General features: G+C 45.5%; 2 protein-coding genes across 3 annotated transcripts; one reads left to right on the top strand and one right to left on the bottom strand.

Moving 5' to 3' along the window:
- Window positions 1-278: 278 nt before the first annotated feature.
- On the bottom strand, window positions 279-4,332 carry RPS18 (ribosomal protein S18). Its single transcript, XM_045541831.1, has 6 exons — window positions 4,238-4,332; window positions 3,631-3,729; window positions 912-998; window positions 733-834; window positions 532-623; window positions 279-395 (listed from the first exon to the last, which is right to left on the bottom strand). Exons 1-6 carry the CDS (start codon window positions 4,238-4,240, stop codon window positions 320-322), a joined length of 459 nt encoding a protein of 152 aa, XP_045397787.1. The 5' UTR covers window positions 4,241-4,332; the 3' UTR covers window positions 279-319.
- Window positions 4,333-4,417: 85 nt separating this feature from the next.
- Window positions 4,418-19,594, top strand: VPS52 (VPS52 subunit of GARP complex). 2 transcript variants are annotated; one of them, XM_045541829.1, is made up of 20 exons: window positions 4,418-4,772; window positions 5,722-5,806; window positions 5,955-6,007; window positions 6,189-6,264; window positions 6,453-6,520; window positions 6,948-7,123; window positions 7,509-7,659; window positions 7,950-8,050; window positions 8,163-8,295; window positions 8,432-8,489; window positions 8,854-8,987; window positions 9,460-9,615; window positions 10,108-10,226; window positions 10,493-10,616; window positions 10,868-10,963; window positions 11,084-11,191; window positions 11,412-11,477; window positions 18,051-18,162; window positions 18,553-18,671; window positions 18,874-19,594. In XM_045541829.1, exons 1-20 carry the CDS (start codon window positions 4,683-4,685, stop codon window positions 19,018-19,020), a joined length of 2,172 nt encoding a protein of 723 aa, XP_045397785.1. In that variant the 5' UTR covers window positions 4,418-4,682; the 3' UTR covers window positions 19,021-19,594. The 2 variants fall into 2 exon arrangements, with proteins under 2 accessions (XP_045397785.1, XP_045397786.1); XM_045541830.1 differs by having other exon boundaries at window positions 4,747-4,828.
- Window positions 19,595-20,862: the final 1,268 nt, after the last annotated feature.

Genomic DNA, 20,862 nt, shown 5'->3' with positions numbered 1-20,862 from the left:
CCCCATCTTTTAGGAACCCAGGGCCGTCAGGACCTGCAAGTAACTCACGGCAACTTGAACTGGCTAGGCTGAGCTACCCACAACCGCCGTGCACACCAACCCCAGTAGATTTCCTTGGTGTAAAAAGGGGTCTGGGCACCCCCCAAGGCTGCATATGTTGGTTGTTCCATCACCCTGGTTATCTGTACATCACAGGGTGGGGACATCACTACTAGCCAGACATAGGGTGACTAGCATCAGTGTCACCAGAAGAATGGAGACCAGTAAGAAGGAAGCCATACATATATAAACTATTTATTAACAGACAAGGCCTACAGACTTATTTCTTCTTGGACACTCCCACGGTACGGCCTCGGCGGCCAGTGGTCTTGGTGTGCTGGCCTCGGACACGAAGGCTACAGGTAAAAAAGAGAGAAGGGTCATAGGTCATACACAGCACAAAGAAAAGGCTGGGGGGAAAAGACTGAACACAAATAATAATGGTGGAAGTGAGTCTAGAGGCAGGCAGATGAAACCTTCACTCCTACTCACCCCCAAAAGTGGCGCAGCCCTCTATGGGCCCGAATCTTCTTCAGCCGCTCCAGGTCTTCACGGAGCTTGTTGTCCAGACCATTGGCCAGGACCTGGATTTGGAGGAGAGGGTGAAGATGTTTGTTTTGTTCCAACCTCCTATGCCCAATTCTATTTGGATCCCCCTTTCCGCCAATCCTGCCCCAATCTCAATATACACACCTGGCTATATTTTCCATCCTTTACATCCTTCTGTCTGTTCAAAAACCAGTCTGGGATCTTGTACTGCCGTGGATTCTGCATAATGGTGATCACACGTTCCACCTGGCAGGCAGGACATGGTCAGATCTAGATGGTCCCTTTCTGAGGCAAGCCCAACCCCTAGCCTTCCCTGTCCTCACCTCATCCTCCGTGAGTTCTCCTGCCCTCTTGGTGAGGTCAATGTCTGCTTTCCTCAACACCACATGAGCATATCTTCGACCCACACCCTGAAGTGAGAGGTTTCAGAATTAGGGTTCAATCTGATTTTTTAATCTTCCCTTATAGCACCATTATTCAAAAAGCCCACAGAAGGAGGACCTGCAATAAATTGCTGTTTTACAATTCCTCAGATCGCCCTTCCCTCACCCACCTTCCTAGATATAAATCTTGGGATGGACAATAACCCCTTGAAAGCAGGATCTTTTTTTCCTTCACTGCCCAGCATATGTAGCTGTCAACAGGTGTTCTCAGATTTTTGCATTGTGGAGAACAAGGGGCCTGTCTCTCCAAGCTTATGCAAGAAAACCGGTCTTGTGAATTAACAAGGCTGATCAGGGAATGGATTCAGTTGCTTGGAACCACAACTCTTCAGGCAAGTCACTGTATCCCGATGATCAAAGGTTTCCAAGATCACTTGATTTTGTCAGTGCCCAGAGCTAACTCTGCCCTCAAAATCTCTAAAGATTCTTGTTAATATAGTGGCAACTGATTAAAGAGCAAAAAAATAAATAAATAAAAAGGATTTTAAGTATTAAAGAAACTAGTGCTTACATTGGTGGCATGGTATCAACATCAGCACCAGCCCCCCTTTGCCACGTGAACTCACAAACCTGTCTGCATAGTGAAGGATGGCATGTTGGGCTGAATAGCGCCCCCCAATTTATGTCCACCTAGAACCTCAGAATGTGACCCTATTTGGAAAGGTCTTTGTAGAAATAATCAGGTAAAATGAGGTTATACTGGATTAGGGTAGTCCCCAAATCCAGTGACTGACAACCTCACAAGAGGAGAGACACAGACACAAAAGAGGGCAGGCACAAAGGGACAAAGGAAAGACTGAAGTGATACTACAAACCAAAGAACGTCAAGGATTATGGACAACCACCAGATGACAGGAAGAGGCAAAGTAGGATTCTTAGAGCCTTCAGAGGGAGTATGGCCCCTGTGGACACCTTGATTTTGAACTTTTGGCCTCCAAAGCTGAAAGAACAATTTCCTGCCTAGTTTGTGGGAACTTGTTACATTAGCCCTAGGAAATGAAAACAGATGGCATTGCCTCTGTGCAAGAAAGTGATGGAGGATCAAATTATCAGGTTGATTCAGTAGAAATCAGGGTCTCTCTAATTTACAAAATGGGTAGAGGTAAAGAGGAAATAAAATTTCTAGTTTTTAAATACATCCATGGGGTTAATTATTCTCTTCTACTTCTGAATGTTTCACTTTTTCATCTTTGAATGCTCCCCCAATACCAGATCCTCAAAAAAAGACCACCCTCAAAGTTTCCTTCTCTCACCAGGGCCAGAGCTAGCTGTTTTTGCTGGCTCTCCAAACCATTAGACTTATTACAGAGGCATAAGTACCTGAAAATGCGTTGTTTTTCCTTGAGTTGTAAGTTTACTACAAAGGTTGGCCCAAGTAACAGATACAAAGCCAGTCAATTTCAAAGAGGCAGACAGGACAGATCCAGCAGAAACATCATCCTGTTAACCTTGCTTATCTTTTATAAACACTGTCTCACTTAAGCCTCATGTCAAGTCTCTGAAATAGGTACTGTATTTTACACTGCCTAACTGAAGGAAGCAATTTTCCTCTATATCATTTAAGAAGAAATAAAAGCTGTGCTCCCCGCAGTACAGAATAGAAAAAAAAAAATCAAATGAATTTGACAACTTTTTATAAATGAAAGAAAAGACTTACTGCTTAAACTAACTCACCTTCTGATAAATACCAATACATGCTCCCTCAAGATAAACAGGCTCCTTTAATTTTATCCTCTATAAAATTTTTATCGACTTCCTTAAAATTCCTCAAAACCAGGCAGCAGTCAGTATCCCTGGAACCATCCATTCCCTGATGCTGCACAAATACCTACCATGCACCAGAAGCTGGAGATTGTGACTAAGATAGGCCTAGCCCTGCCCCTGTGCAGTGTACACACACTGGTAGGAAAGAAAGACATCCAGCCATTTCCAAACTAATTACGAATTCTAACTGGAAAAAAAAAAAAAAGTCCCCACCTGGAAGACCAGGAATTCATTAGGTTCGTGGACAGAGATATCCAAGCTTGCATTTACTGACTCTTCCAACAAGCCAAAGAGACGTATACTGGTTCCCACTTGAACAGGAAAGCAATAGTAACTCTGGCATCTGAGTACATGTCCTGCTGGCACCTCTTCTACACCCAACTAGGGGTTTCTTCACACTTGGTATCTGCTGGCATTTCTACTTACCCCTCGAGATGTACAACAATTATCCAATTCTAAGGGCACACAAATTCCACAGAAAGGATTGCTATTAACACGCAGGGGGGAAAGGGGAGGTAGAATTATGGTATCTAGAAGGGATCTCATAAGCTGATGGTCCAGAAAAATCTTAGTGAATTCACACAGGCAACTATTTCTACCCTCACCTCCCCAGGTGAAATGTTTTGACTGGACCTTAGACTACTCTCAGGCTTTTATTACTTATGTTTTGTAAGAAATGTGGTAAAGGATTACTCGCTCCCTTAACCAGTTTTCTTCTTAACCCAGTAGCCAAGGAGATCTCGATAGAGCTCAGGTCTCCTCAACCTTGCCTCATTTATGGCTTAGGTCTTGTCCCAATTTTCGTTTACATTCTCTACCCTTTACCCTACTTTACCTTAATGGCAGTGATGGCAAAAGCTATTTTCCGCCGCCCATCGATGTTGGTGTTGAGTACTCGCAAAATGTGCTGGAACTTCTCAGGGATCACTAGAGACTGAATGAAAAAGTATGGGGGAGAAAGACACCGTGAACTACTAACAAACTGTAAGGTCTATACGGCAAACGAACAACCTCAAAACAGAAACGTTAAGTTTGTCATAAAGGGTGCAAAGACAAACCCCTCCCTTAGGTTTTCACACCACAGCAAACTGCTCGGTCCTGCAAAGAGCAGGAACATGAAGCATTCAGGCTTCGGAAAATACAATCTTTGGTAAGAGGGAGTAGGTCTGCCCACTCCGAAAAGTACACTCTGCACGGCGGAGGCTGGAGTTCTCCACAGACGCCCAAACTTTTAGCAGCACCTTCCATGAGCCCAGGGAATGACCCTTCCTCTGGCCCTGCTCCAACTGGAAGTCTTTGGTGTCCCTTCCCAACTGTGCAATCCAAGACTCCACACGGAAAGTTGCAGGCCCCCAGGACAGGGCGTTTTCGGCACCGTGACAGCAGACTTTCCCCGCCCTGGTTCCGATGTCGCTGGATCGCGACACAAAGTCCAGTCTTACCATGGCGGCAGCGCGACCAGCGGCGTGTATGCCTCCGGTGGAAGAGAAAGCGGAAGTGACGCAATATTCTTATATAGTTTCCATGCGGAAGAGGCGGAGCTAGCTAGAAGCGCGTCCGGAAACTGCTTCAGCGCGGCGATCTGACTGGACTTCTGAGAGTTTGGCTTGGGTGCCACAACTTCCGGTGCGGCTTTTGTTTACAGTTCGTAAAGTTCCTGGGTAAAAGAGCAGCAAAGGTTCCGGGACAAGATTGTGCTTGAGACATCCACGTTCCCGTTTGCACTTGGTTGAAGAGGTTGGACCTGAAAGGGGAAGGCTGGATTCAAACAATTTGTCAAATATCTGGGAACGACTTCGCGCTGTGCAAGACACTCTGGGACTTGTAGTTCCACTCTGGGGAACGGACTCGTCGGACTCACAGCTGCCGGAAGTGAGGCTGCGGGGAATGGCCGCCGCTGCGACCATGGCAGCAGCCGCCCGGGAGCTGGTGTTGCGGGCTGGGACCTCAGATATGGACGACGAGGAGGGCCCGCTGGTGAGAGTGCGGGGCTGTTTCTCCTCCGTAGTCCCGGTGATCCTCGCGTCTGAAAGGTCTGGACTGGGTTTAGGCACAAGCGTAGGAGCTTGGCTGCTACCCGTGATGCTACCTGTTTGGTTCCCCATACCCCTTTCTGGGATGGGACCCTACCCTGAACTTGGACCAGAATGGATGAAACTCAGGTTCTGGGGCACAATTTCAACTTTTCCCTCCACATTTTGGGTAGAATAAAGAAGCAGTGTAAAGGTTAAGTACATGGCCTCTGGAGCCAGACTGCCTGGGTTCTGATTCTAGTTCTGCCGCTTACACTCTCTGTGTCCTTGGACAAGTTAAGCAGCTTCTCTGTGCCATCACTCCACAGCCCTAAGGTGAAGAAGATAATAGGACCTACCATATGGGTTGTCGTTAGGATTAGATGAACATGTGTAAGATGGCACCTGGCACATAGGAAATTGCCGTGTGTTAGCTGATGTTTCTAGAAAGTCTGGTGTTCCCCAGGGTGTGGTGATAGAACAGCTGGAGAGCAGGTGTCTGAGGGTCCTAAATTTAACTGAAAGTTCTGCTTTGTCCTCGGCAACTCCTAAATTTCCTCATTCGGGCACATGACTTTTTTTTTTTGAGATGGGGTCTTACTATGTTGCCCAGGCTGGCCTCAAACCCCTGGGCTCAAGCAATCCTTCTGCCTCAGCCTCCCAAGTAGCGTAGCTGGGACTACAGGGGCTGGCTATGGTGCTGGGCTACCTTCACTGTCTTTATGGATTGCCTGATTCCTTGTCATATTCCCTTACCCGTCAGCCAAAGTAGTAAATTAGGTACAGTGTGAGACTCTTAGAATTTTTTGACTCAGTATCTGTGGCTCCCCAGCAAAAGCACCTCCCTTCTCACTGGAAGGATTAGGGGCACCCAATTACATTTTGTTCTCCTTCTTTCTCTCTATCCTCTACAGGAGGGTGGTCCTGGGCTCCAGGAACCACTCCAACTTGGGGAGTTGGATATCACCTCTAATGAATTCATCTTGGATGAAGTGGATGGTAAGTGATGGCATGGGGTGGGTACAGAGAACCTGTAATCTGAGAGGCGTGGGGGCTGGAAGGAATAAGGCAGGGATTGTGTGCAGATGCTCCGTGTGGGGAGAAGGAGCTGTGGAGCTGGACCCTTATGATAAACTTCTATTTTCAGTTCACATTCAGGCAAATCTGGAAGATGAGTTAGTAAAAGAAGCTCTTAAAACGGTGAGGCTTTCCCGTGTATTAATCTTCCTTCCACCTACCCTCCCCCAAGAGGAAAAACAGCAACAGTCTCTTTCTTTTGTTATATCACCCTGGTGTCTTACCCTTCAGCCTTTCACTGGTTCTGTTCCAGTGTCCCTTCACTGGGACTTCCTCCTGACCTGTCATCTCTATGTTCTCCCAGGGTGTGGATCTCCGTCACTATTCAAAGCAAGTTGAGCTGGAGTTACAGCAAATTGAGCAGAAATCCATTCGAGATTGTATCCTCCAGCATAAGGAAGGGGTGGTATTATTGACATGGGGATTTTGTGGGGTGTGGTTCAGACAGCCCAGCTGAGGCCAGCGTCTTCTCTCTGAGGCTTCTGTCACTTCAGGGAGAAACTGGAGAGGTACTGCAGCTCTGAGGATCTCCCTCTTCACCATGAGGCCCCTTGACTTTGTGGGTTAGATATCCAAGAGAGTGAAAACATAGCATCTCTGCACAACCAGATCACAGCCTGTGATGCTGTCCTGGAGGTTAGTAACCATAATCTGTAACTCCAATAACTCTGAAGCAGATCATGGCCTCTGGTGCCAATTTTTTTTGGTAGAGACCTTGCTTGTTGCCCAGGCTGATCTTGAACTCCTGGCCTCAAGTGATGCTGTCCTCTCAGCCTTCCAAAGTGCTGGGATTATAGGCATAAGCCGCCATGCCCAGCTTCTGGTACCATTATTTAGGCTATCAACCTTAGAGGCAGGTTAGCCTCATTTCCAGGATGACCTCGGGAGCCTTTTTGTTGTTAGCCTGCCATAACTAATGTTATTTCCTGGTACCTTTGGGGTACCTCATCTGCCACCCTCATGGACTCATAGATACTGGGGATTTCACCACGAGACTTAGGTGGCCTATCTGTCCCCTACCAACCCTATGGCACTCCAGCAACATCTTCTACCCTTCCTCCAGCGCATGGAGCAGATGTTGGGAGCTTTTCAGAGTGACCTCAGCTCCATCAGCTCTGAGATCCGGACACTGCAGGAACAGTCAGGAGCCATGAACATTCGACTGCGAAATCGCCAGGCAGTTCGGGGGAAACTTGGGGAGCTTGTTGATGGTCTGGTGGTGCCCTCTGCGCTGGTCACGTGAGTTACTGGTTTGAAGGGTCCGAATGTCCATGGCAGGTAGATGGCCTGGGACGTACCTTATTTACCACATAGGTCTCCTGGCTCTGGGCCGTCAGGTGCCTTTTAGAAATTAGTGGGTGGGTTGACAACCATTTCTGACCTTGATAAATGTTTAGGCATCAAAGATTAGGAATGATCCAAGGTCAGGTATGTAGTGAAGGGGTCCAAGGCTTATGGGGCAGGGATGTCCAGGAATAGAAGCTTTGTGCATATATCTTGACTATATTGTACAATGTAAGAAGGTAGAGGTGGCAGAGGCTGGAGGTAAGGGATGTGGTTTGGGTCTGGTTTAGGGATGTCTGGGTCTGCCTTCTAACCCATCCTACCCCTCCCTGCCACCCAGGGCAATTCTGGAGGCTCCAGTGACAGAGCCCAGGTTCCTGGAGCAGCTGCAGGAGCTGGATGCCAAGGCGGCTGCAGTCAGAGAGCAGGAGGCTAGGGGCACAGCAGCCTGTGCAGATGTCAGAGGCGTGCTCGACCGGCTCCGGGTCAAGGTGGGAAGTAGGGGTGGACACCCTGGAGACTACTAGGACCGGCCTCCCTAAGACCCTCACTCTGGATTTCCTTGGCAGAGCTTACTGTAGCCTGTCCCCAAGAACTTCACCCTGCCTTTACCAGGCAGAGCTCATCCTTGCCTCTCTGGGTTTTCCTGACAATCTTGAGAAATACCAAAGAGGTATTCTCCACACTTCCTCCTATGTTTAGCATTTGTCACTTTCCCCAATTCCTCTCGTACAGCAAAAGGATTGCAGCTTCATGCCCTGTATTTGGTTCCCCTGTCTAGGCAGTGACGAAGATCCGAGAGTTCATTCTCCAGAAGATTTATTCCTTCCGAAAACCAATGACCAACTATCAGATCCCCCAGACGGCCCTGCTGAAGTACAGGTCGCCACCTGAAGGAAGAACACGGGATGGCTTTGGAGCTTTTGAGCAACCAGATGTGGGCATCTGGTTTTTTTGGCAGATAGGGAGACTGACTTGTCCCTGGCCCCTCCAGGTTCTTCTATCAGTTCCTGCTGGGCAACGAACGAGCAACAGCAAAGGAGATCAGGGATGAGTACGTGGAGACGCTGAGTAAGATCTACTTGTCTTACTACCGCTCTTACCTGGGGCGGCTCATGAAGGTGCAGGTAAGGCCAAGGAGGGAGAGGCATTCCTGGGCACATGGACTAGAAGGAGGGGACAACCCTGGGCAAGGAGGGACAGGAATTTTTCATTATGTTGAAGGAAGAGGTGGTTACCAGGTCTCTTTTCTGTTTTCTCTAGTATGAGGAAGTCGCTGAGAAAGACGACCTAATGGGTGTGGAAGATACAGCAAAGAAAGATATCCTAGTGCTGAGGGACCCTTTTGCCAGGCCTTGAAAGTGGGAGGTCTTCTGGCTCCAGCCACTAAGGCCCTGCTTCTTACCTTTTTTTGTGCACTAAAACCTTTGAGAATATGATGAAAGCTATATAGCCTCCCTCCCTCCCCAGAAAAATGCACATATCATTTTGACACACAATTTTGCATATGATTTTAGGGGGTGTAGAAACCCCCTCAAGCCTTTCACAGATGTCAGGTGAAGGGAAGCCCCAGTACCGAGAAAGAGGGATGTCTGGGCTTGTCTGGCTGCCTGGGGTTCCTGGAGACACTGAGTCTTTGGCCTAGCTGTGGTCTCATTGTTTTCCCTGACTCTGACCCTTCTCACGATTCTTCTCGAAGCCATCCCTCCGCAGCAGAAACACCATCTTCACCCTGGGGACCCGTGGCTCTGTCATCTCTCCCACTGAACTTGAGGCCCCCATCCTGGTGCCCCACACAGCCCAGCGGGGAGAGCAGAGGGTATGAGGAGGAACAAGCTTCAGTCATGAAGGGAACTCTGAGCATGGGGAGGGACGGCCAGACCCCAGGGCAAAGCTTCCCAACCTACAGGCCCCTGCATCAATCCCCTTGGACCCAGGAGTGGCCTCCGCTCACTCTGGCCTGCTGTGATGTGAAAAGGGTTGGGAACCATTGACTCCAGGCCACGCGGAGGGGAGAGACTGGCTAAGGGGAATGACTGTCGGAGGCAGGTATTACAGTAGATGCAGGAGTAGCAGCGGTGGGTGGAAGTGGGCTCTTCCTCCTGTGCCCCTGATGTTCCCCCACCGTTTCAGTGCCTGTTAGGGTTCCCTTTCACAGCCTGGATGTAGGTTGGGTGGGAAAGTTCTGCTGGGCTCTCGTTACCCAGGTTTGCTGATTTTCCAGCCATATCCATGGGGAATCAGCGTTGGGGTCCATCTCTGGTCTTTTTTCTTTACTCCTTTGCTCCTAGTATCCATTTGAAGCCCTCTTCCGCAGCCAGCACTACGCCCTCCTCGACAATTCCTGCCGTGAATATCTTTTCATCTGTGAATTTTTTGTTGTGTCCGGCCCGGCTGCGCATGACTTGTTCCATGCTGTCATGGGCCGTACACTCAACATGACCCTGGTGAGATCCCTGTTTCCTGTGCTCTTAAACCCCTTTGTTCTCAGTGCTTGTCAGCACTCTAGTGGGGTCATAACTCTGGTAGTACTGAAACCAGGATCCCCTTACTCTAAAATGCTGAAGGCTTGTACTCACGGTGTGACTCTCCACGAAATCCTCAGAGCTCGGGGTGCCAGACACTACCCCTACTGCTGATTCACAATCAGGCAATAGCACCTGGAAGCTGAGGGCCCCCTAAATCGTGGTGCTCAAACCCCTGACCTAAGCTCAGCCCTGAATTCTGCTGTGAAAGGCTTGTGATCATAGATCCTGGTGAGCAGGGCACCAGGACCATCTGCGTGGCAACGGACAGGGAACGAGGGAGCCCTTCGCCTTTCGGTCTCTCCCTTCCCTCCCACTGTCTCATCCCCAAAGAAACACATGCATTTGTTCATAGCCACTGGGAACGACAAACTAACATTCTCTTCGAATCCTCTACCTGTTCCCAAATCACAGAAACACCTGGAATCCTATCTAGCTGACTGCTATGATGCCATTGCTGTTTTTCTCTGTATCCACATTGTTCTTCGGTTCCGCAACATTGCAGCAAAGAGGGATGTTCCTGCCCTGGACAGGTCACTGAATTCTGGTCCTTGAAGCCCTGCAGGCCATGGTCTTACATGGTCTTTTGGTCTTACATGACTCTGCCCTGAACCTTGAGCTCCTACTGACCTGATACTGTTGATCCTCATTCCCATTCCTCTGCTTTTTGACTCACCTTTCACACACACCCCCGCCCCTACCCACCATCATCCCTTAACCTGAAGAATGCCCCACTCCCTCCTGATCTTACCTCCAACATTCCTCGCCAGCTGACGTCTGGTTCTGATTAAGCCCACAGGTACTGGGAACAGGTGCTTGCCTTGCTGTGGCCACGGTTTGAGCTGATCCTGGAGATGAATGTCCAGAGTGTCCGAAGCACTGACCCTCAGCGCCTTGGGGGGTTGGATACTCGGCCCCACTATGTGAGGGAGGGCAAGGGTAACAAGGGGTTCTTGAAAGCCAGGGCTCTAAGCTTCACTGTGGGGGTTGGCCAGCATCACGGTTGTGTCATGGGCCACACTCTGTGAGCAGGCGGTCTAGGAATGTGGCCAAACTCATGGTGGGTTGGGCACTATTGGTAAGAGGGATTGGAGGAATGGTGGCCAAGGGAGTTGGGAGATTGTGTTAGTTGGGTCACAGAGTTGGTGTGATTTTCTTTCCACTGTCTTTCTAGATCACACGCCGATATGCAGAATTCTCCTCTGCTCTCGTCAGCATCAACCAGACAATTCCCAACGAACGGACGATGCAGCTGCTGGGACAGCTACAGGTGAGGGTAGGGCAGGAAAGACTTCCCAGTAGCAGGGCTGCTGCCATGGGTGGAGGATGAGGAGGGATGAAGTGACCTTACTTTTTCCTCTCATTTCCTTTCGGCTTTTTTTTTTGTTAGGGGGAGGTTGAAAATTTTGTCCTTCGAGTGGCAGCTGAATTCTCCTCAAGGAAGGAGCAGCTTGTATTTCTGATCAACAACTATGACATGATGCTGGGTGTGCTGATGGTAACGGACGCTCCTTCCCCTGCCTCTCTACCCAGAGAATTCAGTCCCCCCTGCTCTGTTAGCTCCATGAGGGCAGAGATGATGTCTGTCTTGTTCAGTGTGTCTCTCCTAGAGTCTGGCACAGTATCTGGCTAAGTACAGTAAGTGTGGAATGAAGGTGACATCCTGAAGTGAAACACTGCTTTCCCCAAACCTGACATTTCCCTTTGTCTTCCCTTAGGAGCGGGCTGCAGATGACAGCAAAGAGGTTGAGAGTTTCCAGCAGCTGCTCAATGCTCGGACACAGGTAAGGGTGTGGGGAACAGGGAGGTCTTGTGTGCTGTTTCTAGCTGTGTGTGTGTGTGTGTGTGTGTGTAGGGGTGGCATAATGGACCTCAGGTACATAGAATTGGAATTATTTGTAACTCTTGATTTATAACATGCTGTCATTATCAGTCTATTTTGTTTTGTTTTTTAATAATATAAACACCCATGAACCCACTACGCAATCCAAGAACTAGCACCTTGGCAAAAACTAACATCAAACTGTGAATTTCTCCTCACCCTATCCCCCTGCCTCTTATGCAGAGACACCTATTGACCTAAGTATTATGTTTAACATGCTCTTGTTTTTTTCCCCCTGGGGTTTTTTTCTTAGAGCTTTCATATTTTTTTCTTTCTTTCTTTTTCCTAACCACCAGACCACTAGGGACTTGTTAAGTATTTTTTATGCTCTTGCTTTTAAAAATATAACAATAAGTATGCCAAAACAGAAATTCATTCTGTTTTTGAGTGTCATAAAAACAGAATCATAGGATTTTTCCATCACCCAGGTTACAGTGCAGTGGCATCATTATAGCTCACTGCAACCTCAAACTCCTGGGCTCAAGTGATCCTCCTGCCTCAGCCTCCCGAGTAGCTTTCTACTTTCTTTTTCTTTTTCACTGGTATATAATGTTACACTACATAATTATAGATACTCATCTGTAAGTGGGTCATTTCCAGTTTTCTGCTACTGTGAGCACTGTTTGTGAACAATCATATTCTTGTAGTGTACATAGATGTCGATAAACTTTTTTTTTTTTTTTTTTTTTTTGAGACAAAGTCTCACTATGTTGCCTGGGCTAGAGTGCCATGGCATCAGCCCCACTTACGGCAACCTCAAACTCCTGGGCTCAAGCAATTCTTCTGCCTCAGCCTGCCAAGTAGTTGGGACTGCAGGCATGCACCACCATGCCTGGCTAATTTTTTCTATATGTTTTTAGTTGTCCAACTAATTTCTTTCTATTTTTAGTAGAGACGGGGGTCTCACTCTGGCTCAGGTTGATCTCGAACTCCTGACCTTGAGCGATCCTCCCGTCTTGACCTCCCAGAGTGCTAGGATTACAGGCGTGAGCCACCACGCCTGGCTGGATGGCGATGAACTTTATCAAAAGTGTCTCTTGGTTACAAACCTAGGACAGTAGTCTTGCTCCTTATAGGATATACTAATATTCAACTTTATGAGACAATGCCAAATTGTTTTCCTAAGTGGTTGTACCAGTTTACTTCTTACCAGAAATATATAAGAATTCTTACTGAGCCACATTTTCTTCAACATGTGGTATTATCTTTGCCATTTTGGTAGGTACAGGTTGAGTATCCCTTATCTGAAATGCTTGGGACCAGAAGCATTTCAGAATTTGGAATATCTGCATTATACTTACTGGTTCAACATCCTTAATCTAAAAATCTGAAATCCCAAATGCTCCAAAATCCAAAACTTTTCAAGTGCTGACATGACACTCAAAGGAAATTCTCTTTGGAGCATTTTGTATTTCGTATTTTCATATCTTACTGGAGTCTTTATTTGTATTTTCCTGATTACTAATAAGATTCAGCATCCTTTCAAATGTTTAGTAGCCATACAATTTTTTTTTCTGTAAAATGTCTGTCATAGCATTTGACCTTTTAAAAATTGGTTGCTTGTGTTTTTCTTGTTGATTTATAAGAGCTCTTTATGTGGTCTACGTACTAGTCTTTTGCTGATTATATAGGTTGTAGCTGTCTTTCAGTATACATCTTTTTACTTTTTTTTAATGTTTTTTATGAACGTAAATTCTTAATTTTAATATGATTGAATTTATCAATCTTTATTTTTGTGTCTTAAGAGATTCCTTATTAGCCCAAGGTCAGAAAACCATTATAGTACACTTTCTTCTTCATATTGTAGAATTTTGCTTTTTACTTTTAAGTCCTAAATTTACCTGGAATTACTTTTTCTGTATGACGTGAGGTAAGAATATAATTTAATTTTTCTATATGGGTAATGATTGGCCTGGAACCATTGATAGAAGATCCCTTTTTTTTCCCCACTTTATGTACTGTACTGTCTCTGTCATGTAGCAAAACTCCACAGAGATGTGTCTTGCCTCTCTCTGTTCTGTTGCGTTGATCAATTTGTCTATCCTGGAGTATAGTTTTAGTTATTATGCTTTTTAGAGCAAGTTCACCAACCTTTTTTTTCATGAGTATCTTGACTATTATTGACTTTTTTTTTTTTTTTTTTGAGACAGAGTCTCACTCTCTTGCCTGGGCTAGAGTGCCGTGGCGTCAGCCTAGCTCACAGCAACCTCAAACTCCTGGGCTCAAGTGATCCTCCTGCCTCAGCCTCCTGGGTAACTGGGACTACAGGCACGTGCCACCATGCCTGGCTAATTTTTTCTATTTTTAGTTGTTTGGCTAATTTCTTTCTATGTTTATTAGAGACGGGGTCTCACTCTTGCTCAGGCTGGTCTCGAACTCTTGAGCTCAGGCGATCCTCCCGCCTCAGCCTCCTAGAGTGTATTATTGACTTTTTGATTTTCCATATAAATTTTACAATCAGCTTGTAAGTTTTCACATTAAAAAAAAAGCACTTTAAGAGCTGTTTTACTTCATGAATTTGAAAAAAATCTTTAAGGATTTTGATTAGAATTACATTGTCTATAGATCAATTTGGAAGAATTGATATTTTATGATAGTGAAACTTGCTATCCATGGACATGGGTTTCCCTCTCCATTTTTTAAGACCGTCTTTAATGTTTTTTGATAACCTTTTATAATTCTTAGCACGAAGACACTGCAAGTCTTTTGTTAGATTTATTCCTAGGTAGGTGTAATATGTACACATAGTCCTACTAGTAATAAATATATCCTTTCAAATCCTTTGTCTTTAATTTCTTATGTCTTTGACCTCTTACTCTATTGGCTAGCACTTCTAGGATAGTGTTTAATAGTTGAATAAAAAGGTGATTGTCAGAACACTTTTCCCATCCCTATTTTAAAAGGAATGCTTTCATCATTTCTCTGTTGAGAGTAATGTTACTCTTAATGTTGTGGATAAAAGATACCCTTTATCAGATTAAGAAAATTCCTTTAAATCCCTATTGTGCTAACAGTTATTATTAGTTATTATTAGTTATTAGTTATGACCAGTAATAACTAATGACTAGTAATTACTCATTACTAGTCATGACTAATAATAAGTCTATATTTTTAAGGAATAATTTACTTAGGAATAACTACTAGGAATAATTACTACATTTTTTCCTCTTTAATTATTTGGGCTTTCCACTTTATTTTTTTAGAATTTGTCCTTTAAATGAACTGTTGTTATTTAAATATCATCTTTTTAAAACAAAGTTTTCTTGTTTGAACTGGTGTATAGAAATGCTATTGATTGTTGTATATTGATCATATAATCAGCCACCTTCCTAAATGGTCATTTCTAATATTCTGGAGGGGGGTGTGTGTGTATTTCTATGTAGACAGTCATCACCTATGAATTAGGACAGTTTTACTTCTTCCTTTCTAATCCTTATGTCTTTAATTTCCTATGTCTTTAATCTCTTACTGTACTGGCTAGTACCTCCAGTATGATGTTGAATAGTTGAGTAGAAGTGGTGATAGTGAGAACCTTTTTCCTAATTAAAAGAAAAGTCATCATTTTCCCATTAAGAGTAATGTTACTGTAGGTTTTTCTAGATATCCTTTATCAGGTTAAAAAAATATTGTCAATCTCTAGTATGCCAGGAGGGTTGTTTTTTGTAATCAAATGGGGTTTGAATTTTTAATAAAGAATGGGTGCTAGCTGGATGTGGTGGTTCACACCGGTAATCCCAGTGACTTAGCAGGGTGAGGCGGGAGGATCACTTGAGGCCAGGAATTCGAGACCAAAGTGCTAGGATTACAGGCATGAGCCACTACGCCTGGCCTGTTCTCTTTTTTTTATTAAAATAAGCATGTAATCAGATGAGAAAGGAAACACTTGTCCTCACCTGAACAGGTAGATGACCAGAGGGAATGTCAGCTCCCCTTCAGAAGTGTAGTTCTCTAGCCACCCTGATCCCATAAAGATGCACTTAACCAGTGGACTCTGCTGAGAGCAGCAGAGATGCCATGGGATTTGCCAGAGGTGGGGAGCCAGCTGCCATCGACACTCTTGTTCTTTTTCGGTGGCTGCTACTTGATACTATGTGGGAAGGATTGTTAGCCCACTGCTCCCTCTGGTCACTTCTCTGCCATGGAAGTGCCCTCTTTTGCTAAACAGAGAGTTTAACAAGAGTTTGTCCAAGCCCAGACTACTGCTGTCCAATAAAAATATAATGTATGTCACAAATGTGAGCCACTTAAATAATTTTAAATTTTCTAGTAGCTACATTTAAAAAGTAAGAAACAGGTGAAATAAATTTTATAATACATCTTATTTAAGCCACTTAATATTAAAATATTATCATTTTAACATATAATCAATAAAAATAGTAATGATATACTTAAAATTTTCTCCAGTATGAAGTATTTGGAGTCTTGTGTGCATTTTATTCTTACAACACATTTCAGTTTAGATTAGCCATGTTTCAAGTGATGAAAGGCTACATGTGACTCGTGGCTACTATGTTAGCACAAGTCATCTCTGTTAGCTCAATTTTTCTTTGCAGTCCATTCCCTGACCCCACACTGTTGTATTGTTAAGAGCGTGTGTGTGTGTGTATGTGTGTGTTATTGCATTTAGGCAACTGTAATAGGTTGAATTTGGTTATTTAATCTCTGTCCAAAATCACATCACAAATAAAGATAGATCCTTTCTTGAAGCATGTCTCCCTAGTCTTATATAAGATACTTGATAACCCTCAGTGGATATAAGTAGATATTTTGAGGTAAGAATAGAAAAGATACAAGTAATTTATTTTTAAATAGAATAATAATTTCACTTTCATCTTACTGTCTGAGTACAGTTTTTTTTGTTTTTGTGTCTGTGGGGTTTTTTGTTTTTGTTTTAATTCCCCTTTTGCATTAAAAAAATTAACTTTTTATTGTGGAAATTTTCAAATGTATATGCTAAGAGAGAGAAGTGAACCCCCAGGTACCATCACTGATATTCAACCAATAACTTACAATTTTGTCTCATCTTACCAATACCTATGGCTTATGCTTCTCCTGTCTCCAGTTATTTTGAATTAAATCGTATACATTATTATCACTTCATCTGTATCAGAATGTGTTTTTAAAACCACAATATATTATCACACTTAAAAAATTATCTTTTAAAATAGCTAGTATTCAAATTTCCCCAGTTATCTCATAAGTGATTTTTATGGTTCAAATCAGAATCCATATAAGGGCCATACATATGTCTTTTTTTAATGTGTAGATTTTCCTTACATCTTTGCCCTTCTCCCCTGCAATTTATTTGCAGAAGAAACTGAGTCATTGAGTCATCTGTCATGTAGATTGACCTACAGTGCAGGTTTTTACCAATTGCATCCCATGGTGTGGCTAAACTGTTCCTCTGGTGTATTTCCCATAAATGTGTAATTTGATGGGAAAGGCTTCATCGGATTTCAATTCGATTTTTTTTATGAGGATATTTGAGAGGTAGTGGTCTATGCTCCATCAGGAAGCACATGTCTTCTTGGCTCTTTGTGAGGTCAGTAGCCATGAGCAATCACTGCCTACATCCATTAATTAGATTTCTATATCTCTTACTGTCTCAAAATTTTCCATCTCTTTTTATGGGCAGCATTCTGAGTCATTTCCTCAATTATAAATTCCAGTTTATTGTATCATTCTTCAGTTATATCTAATTTTCTATTTAACCTGTTGACTTTCTAAAATTGGCTTTTTATTTCTAAAAAACTCTACTTTTTTTCTAAGTCTGTTTATTCTTAATGGTTCTTATCAATTGGTCATCTTTATGTGTGCATCCTAAACTTTAAACATTTCATACAGAACATACAACTGCTATCTATGTCTCACAATTCTAATGTCAGTAGTCTTTGAAAATATGAGTCCATTGCTTATTGTGTTTGCTGACTCTTGTGGTAGCTTGCCTTTTTATATCTGGTGATTTTTGACCTCATTGCTTCATCTTAATCAGGGGGAGCTGTATGGGCCTAAATTAGGATTGAGGATATTCTCCTTCACAAAGGATTTGTCTCTGCTTCTGCACTAGATGAAAGGTGCCACCCACTTGAATCTACATTGATGTCTTTTTGAGGCTCTCACAAGAGACCCTGGCTCAGTTTCCAGATAGTAGAGTAGTCATGGCCATTTGCCTTCTGGTAGCTCTGCCTCTTCTCCCAGCTGCCCACTCCTTGGGCTCCAGCCTTGACTCCAATTCCTTATTGCTTTGCTCCCAGTTCAAATTTAGTTTTGGTTTTTTTGAAGAGGGGGACCCTTGGAGATTTCCTCTACCTCTTGTGGGACCAGTGAATGTCTTAAAATCTATGACCTTTCCAGAGGTTAGCTGTTCTGCTATGGGAGTGTCCTAAGCGCCTAGTCAGTCATGATGCCAAAAGTGGGAAAAATCTGCTGACACCAGAATACTTGACCATATGTGTATGTGTTTGTTTCTCTCCAGGAATTCATTGAAGAGTTGTTATCTCCCCCTTTTGGGGGTCTGGTGGCATTTGTAAAGGAGGCTGAGGCTTTGATTGAGCGTGGACAGGCTGAACGACTTCGAGGGGAAGAAGGTATGAGGATGGTATGGTAGTGGTGGGATCAGTGGTCAGGTGAGTGGGAAGGAAAATGATAGAATGCAGGGCCGGGCATGGTGGCTCTCGCCTGTAATCCTAGCACTCTGGGAGGCTGAGGCGGGAGGATCGCTTGAGCTCAGGAGTTCGAGACCAGCCTGAGTAAGAGTGAGACCCCGTATCTCTCTCTCTCTCTCTCTCTCTCTCTCTCTGTCTCTCTCTATATATATATATACACACATACAATGCAGATTGCATGGGGTGGGGGTAGAGCAGGAAAAACTGGGTTTGATGGTGAGGATGGATGGCTATGCCTTGGGGAGGACTTAGTGGGATTCCAGATCACCCAGCCAGCTCCTTCTCTGACACTCTCTTTCCTCCTGCTGTCAGCCCGGGTAACCCAGCTCATCCGTGGCTTTGGTAGTTCCTGGAAATCATCGGTGGAGTCTCTAAGTCAGGATGTAATGCGGAGTTTTACCAACTTCAGAAATGGAACCAGTATCATCCAGGTGACCTGCAACTCCCAGGCCCAGCCCCCAACCCCCATCACTTACTATTTTCCTCCTCTTTTCCCTGGGCTCAGCATCATTTAAGTGACCCTTGATCTTCAACTACTGGCTGTGCCCAAAGTTCTGGATGAGCCCTCACCTGATTGCTAATCATCATTAGCACCACCTCAGTCTGATCCCACCGTGACTTTCTCTGCCCCAGGGAGCACTGACACAGCTGATCCAGCTCTATCATCGCTTCCACCGGGTGCTGTCCCAGCCCCAGCTCCGAGCCCTCCCTGCCCGAGCTGAGCTCATCAACATTCACCACCTCATGGTGGAGCTCAAGAAGCATAAGCCCAACTTCTGATGTGCCAGGACTGACCCTGAGATCTGCCAGTCCTCTCCATGGACTTCTGCACCCCATCTGTACCCTTGTTCACTTGGGGTCCCCCTTCCAGTTCTCCCCTGCCTCCCAAGCCCTTGACATGCCTCGCCCTATCTTCATTCCCAGGACCCTGCCTCAACAGAACAAGCTGTATCCCCTTGGCCTTCTGAATGTCCGAGTGTCTTCAGGTTTCCCAAGACCACTTTCCCCTGGGCTTCCAAATGACCTTAATCATTTTCCTAATTTTGTCACCTTTCCTGCTCCAACACACCCAAGGCTCATTTCTTCCCCCAGTAAAAACCGCCACTGCCTCAATCTCTGGCTCACTCAACTCTTACCACCATGTCCTGAGGCATGAAGCCTCAATTCTTAGAATGGTGGCAAGGGGTGACTGCCCCCAAGTCATTAATTTTTTGTTGTTGTTGTTGAAAGTGATATCTTTTCTGTAGTTTTTTGACCTAAGATCTCAGCAGCTTGAACACTAACTCATTCCCTTCTGACTTGAGAATTATTCCAAGGTCAGTTTGCAGAAAATAATAAATATTTAATAGGATAACACTCTTCTCCCATTTCCTTTCTGCTTCCTCCTGAGGGCTTCAAGTGGCCCCACTTCTTCTCCAGAGTCACCTTCCTTCTCTACTTTCTGGGCTTACGTCCCTTCCGATGGGTACCCAGAAAAGGGGGACACAGTAACGTCTAACCTCTAGCTACTTCAGGCCAAAGAGGTGGCTGTGTAATTTTAGGGTGGGGACTATTTTTTTTTTTGAGACAGAGTCTAGCTTTGTTGCCCAGGCTAGAGTGAGTGCCATGACATCAGCCTAGCTCACAGCAACCTCAAACTCCTGGGCTTGAGCAATCTTCCTGCCTCAGCCTCCAGAGTAGCTGGGACTACAGGCATGCGCCACCATGCCTGGCTAATTTTTTCTATATATGTTTTTGTCCAGATAATTTCTTTCTACTTTTAGCAGAGACAGGGTCTCGCTCTTGCTCAGGCTGACCTCAAGCGATCCACCCGCCTTGCCCTCCCAGAGTGCTAGGATTACAGGCGTGAGCCACCGCACCCGGCCAAGGGTGGGGAGTATTTCATAAGTAACCAACCTGTTGGAGGGAGGCAGCCTCTGGTTAAAATGGCAGATGCCTTGGGCTTGGAATAGGCTGTGCAGCCTCAGGCCCTTTCGGGGGGCGGGGGTGTGGAGGGTGTGGGGGGGTGGCCACATTGAGAAAAGCCCAAGCTGACTCTGGGATTCCGTCATCGGCCTCAGCTCAAGTTCCTTAGCACCTCTGGTTGTGGCTGCCACAGCCACTCGCTAGGAGGCTGCGGCACCCACACCCTCACCCACATCCACGCCGTTGGGGCAGGGGCAGACCAGGTTCGCAATTTATCCATCTCATCCATTTCTATGTTTGCCTTGGAGCTTTCCCGCCGCGCACCACCACCCCCATACCTCATTTGAACTTCCTTTAAGTCCTAAGAAAGGGGAAAGGCACTGTGAAGGGAAAAATGGTAATTTCGGGATGTTTTCTACACTCGTGGCCTAACCATTCCTTCCCCAACTTTGGGGTGAGTGAAGGAAAAAGCGGTTTCTTCTCCAGCGTAGGCGCCCCAGATGCCGGCCTAGCCCGCCCGCGAGCGGAGGCGTCCTGAGGAGTGCGGAGGAAGCGGCAGGTGTGTTCTACGGCCGCCCTGGGGCGGTCCCGGCTGACGGCTCTCCTAATTGGCTGCTGCGGGAGGGGGCGTGGCAAGACAGACTGGTGGCTGCAAGCCGCTCTCGCCTTTTTAGGGTTCCGCCCCATCTCCGAGAGCAGCACTCTGATTGGCTTTGG

This window comes from Lemur catta, chromosome 2 (genome assembly GCF_020740605.2).
Source record: "Lemur catta isolate mLemCat1 chromosome 2, mLemCat1.pri, whole genome shotgun sequence".
Classification (NCBI taxonomy): Eukaryota; Metazoa; Chordata; class Mammalia; order Primates; family Lemuridae; genus Lemur; species Lemur catta.
Note: the sequence above shows the minus strand (reverse complement) of the source record. Positions and strands in the feature narration are given on the sequence as shown.

Excerpts from the sequence above, each read along its gene's own strand:
- RPS18 (XM_045541831.1), bottom strand. Across the intron at positions 999-3,630 it reads TTGCCATCACTGCCATTAAG|GGTGTGGGTCGAAGATATGC; the intron begins GTAAAGTAGGGT and ends CTCTCACTTCAG. Across the intron at positions 624-732 it reads AGGATGGAAAATATAGCCAG|GTCCTGGCCAATGGTCTGGA; the intron begins GTGTGTATATTG and ends CTCCAAATCCAG.
- VPS52 (XM_045541829.1), top strand. The coding sequence starts at position 4,683 with ATGGCCGCCGCTGCGACCATGGCAGCAGCCGCCCGGGAGCTGGTGTTG. Across the intron at positions 6,008-6,188 it reads TAAAAGAAGCTCTTAAAACG|GGTGTGGATCTCCGTCACTA; the intron begins GTGAGGCTTTCC and ends ATGTTCTCCCAG. Across the intron at positions 8,051-8,162 it reads ACGGCCCTGCTGAAGTACAG|GTTCTTCTATCAGTTCCTGC; the intron begins GTCGCCACCTGA and ends TGGCCCCTCCAG.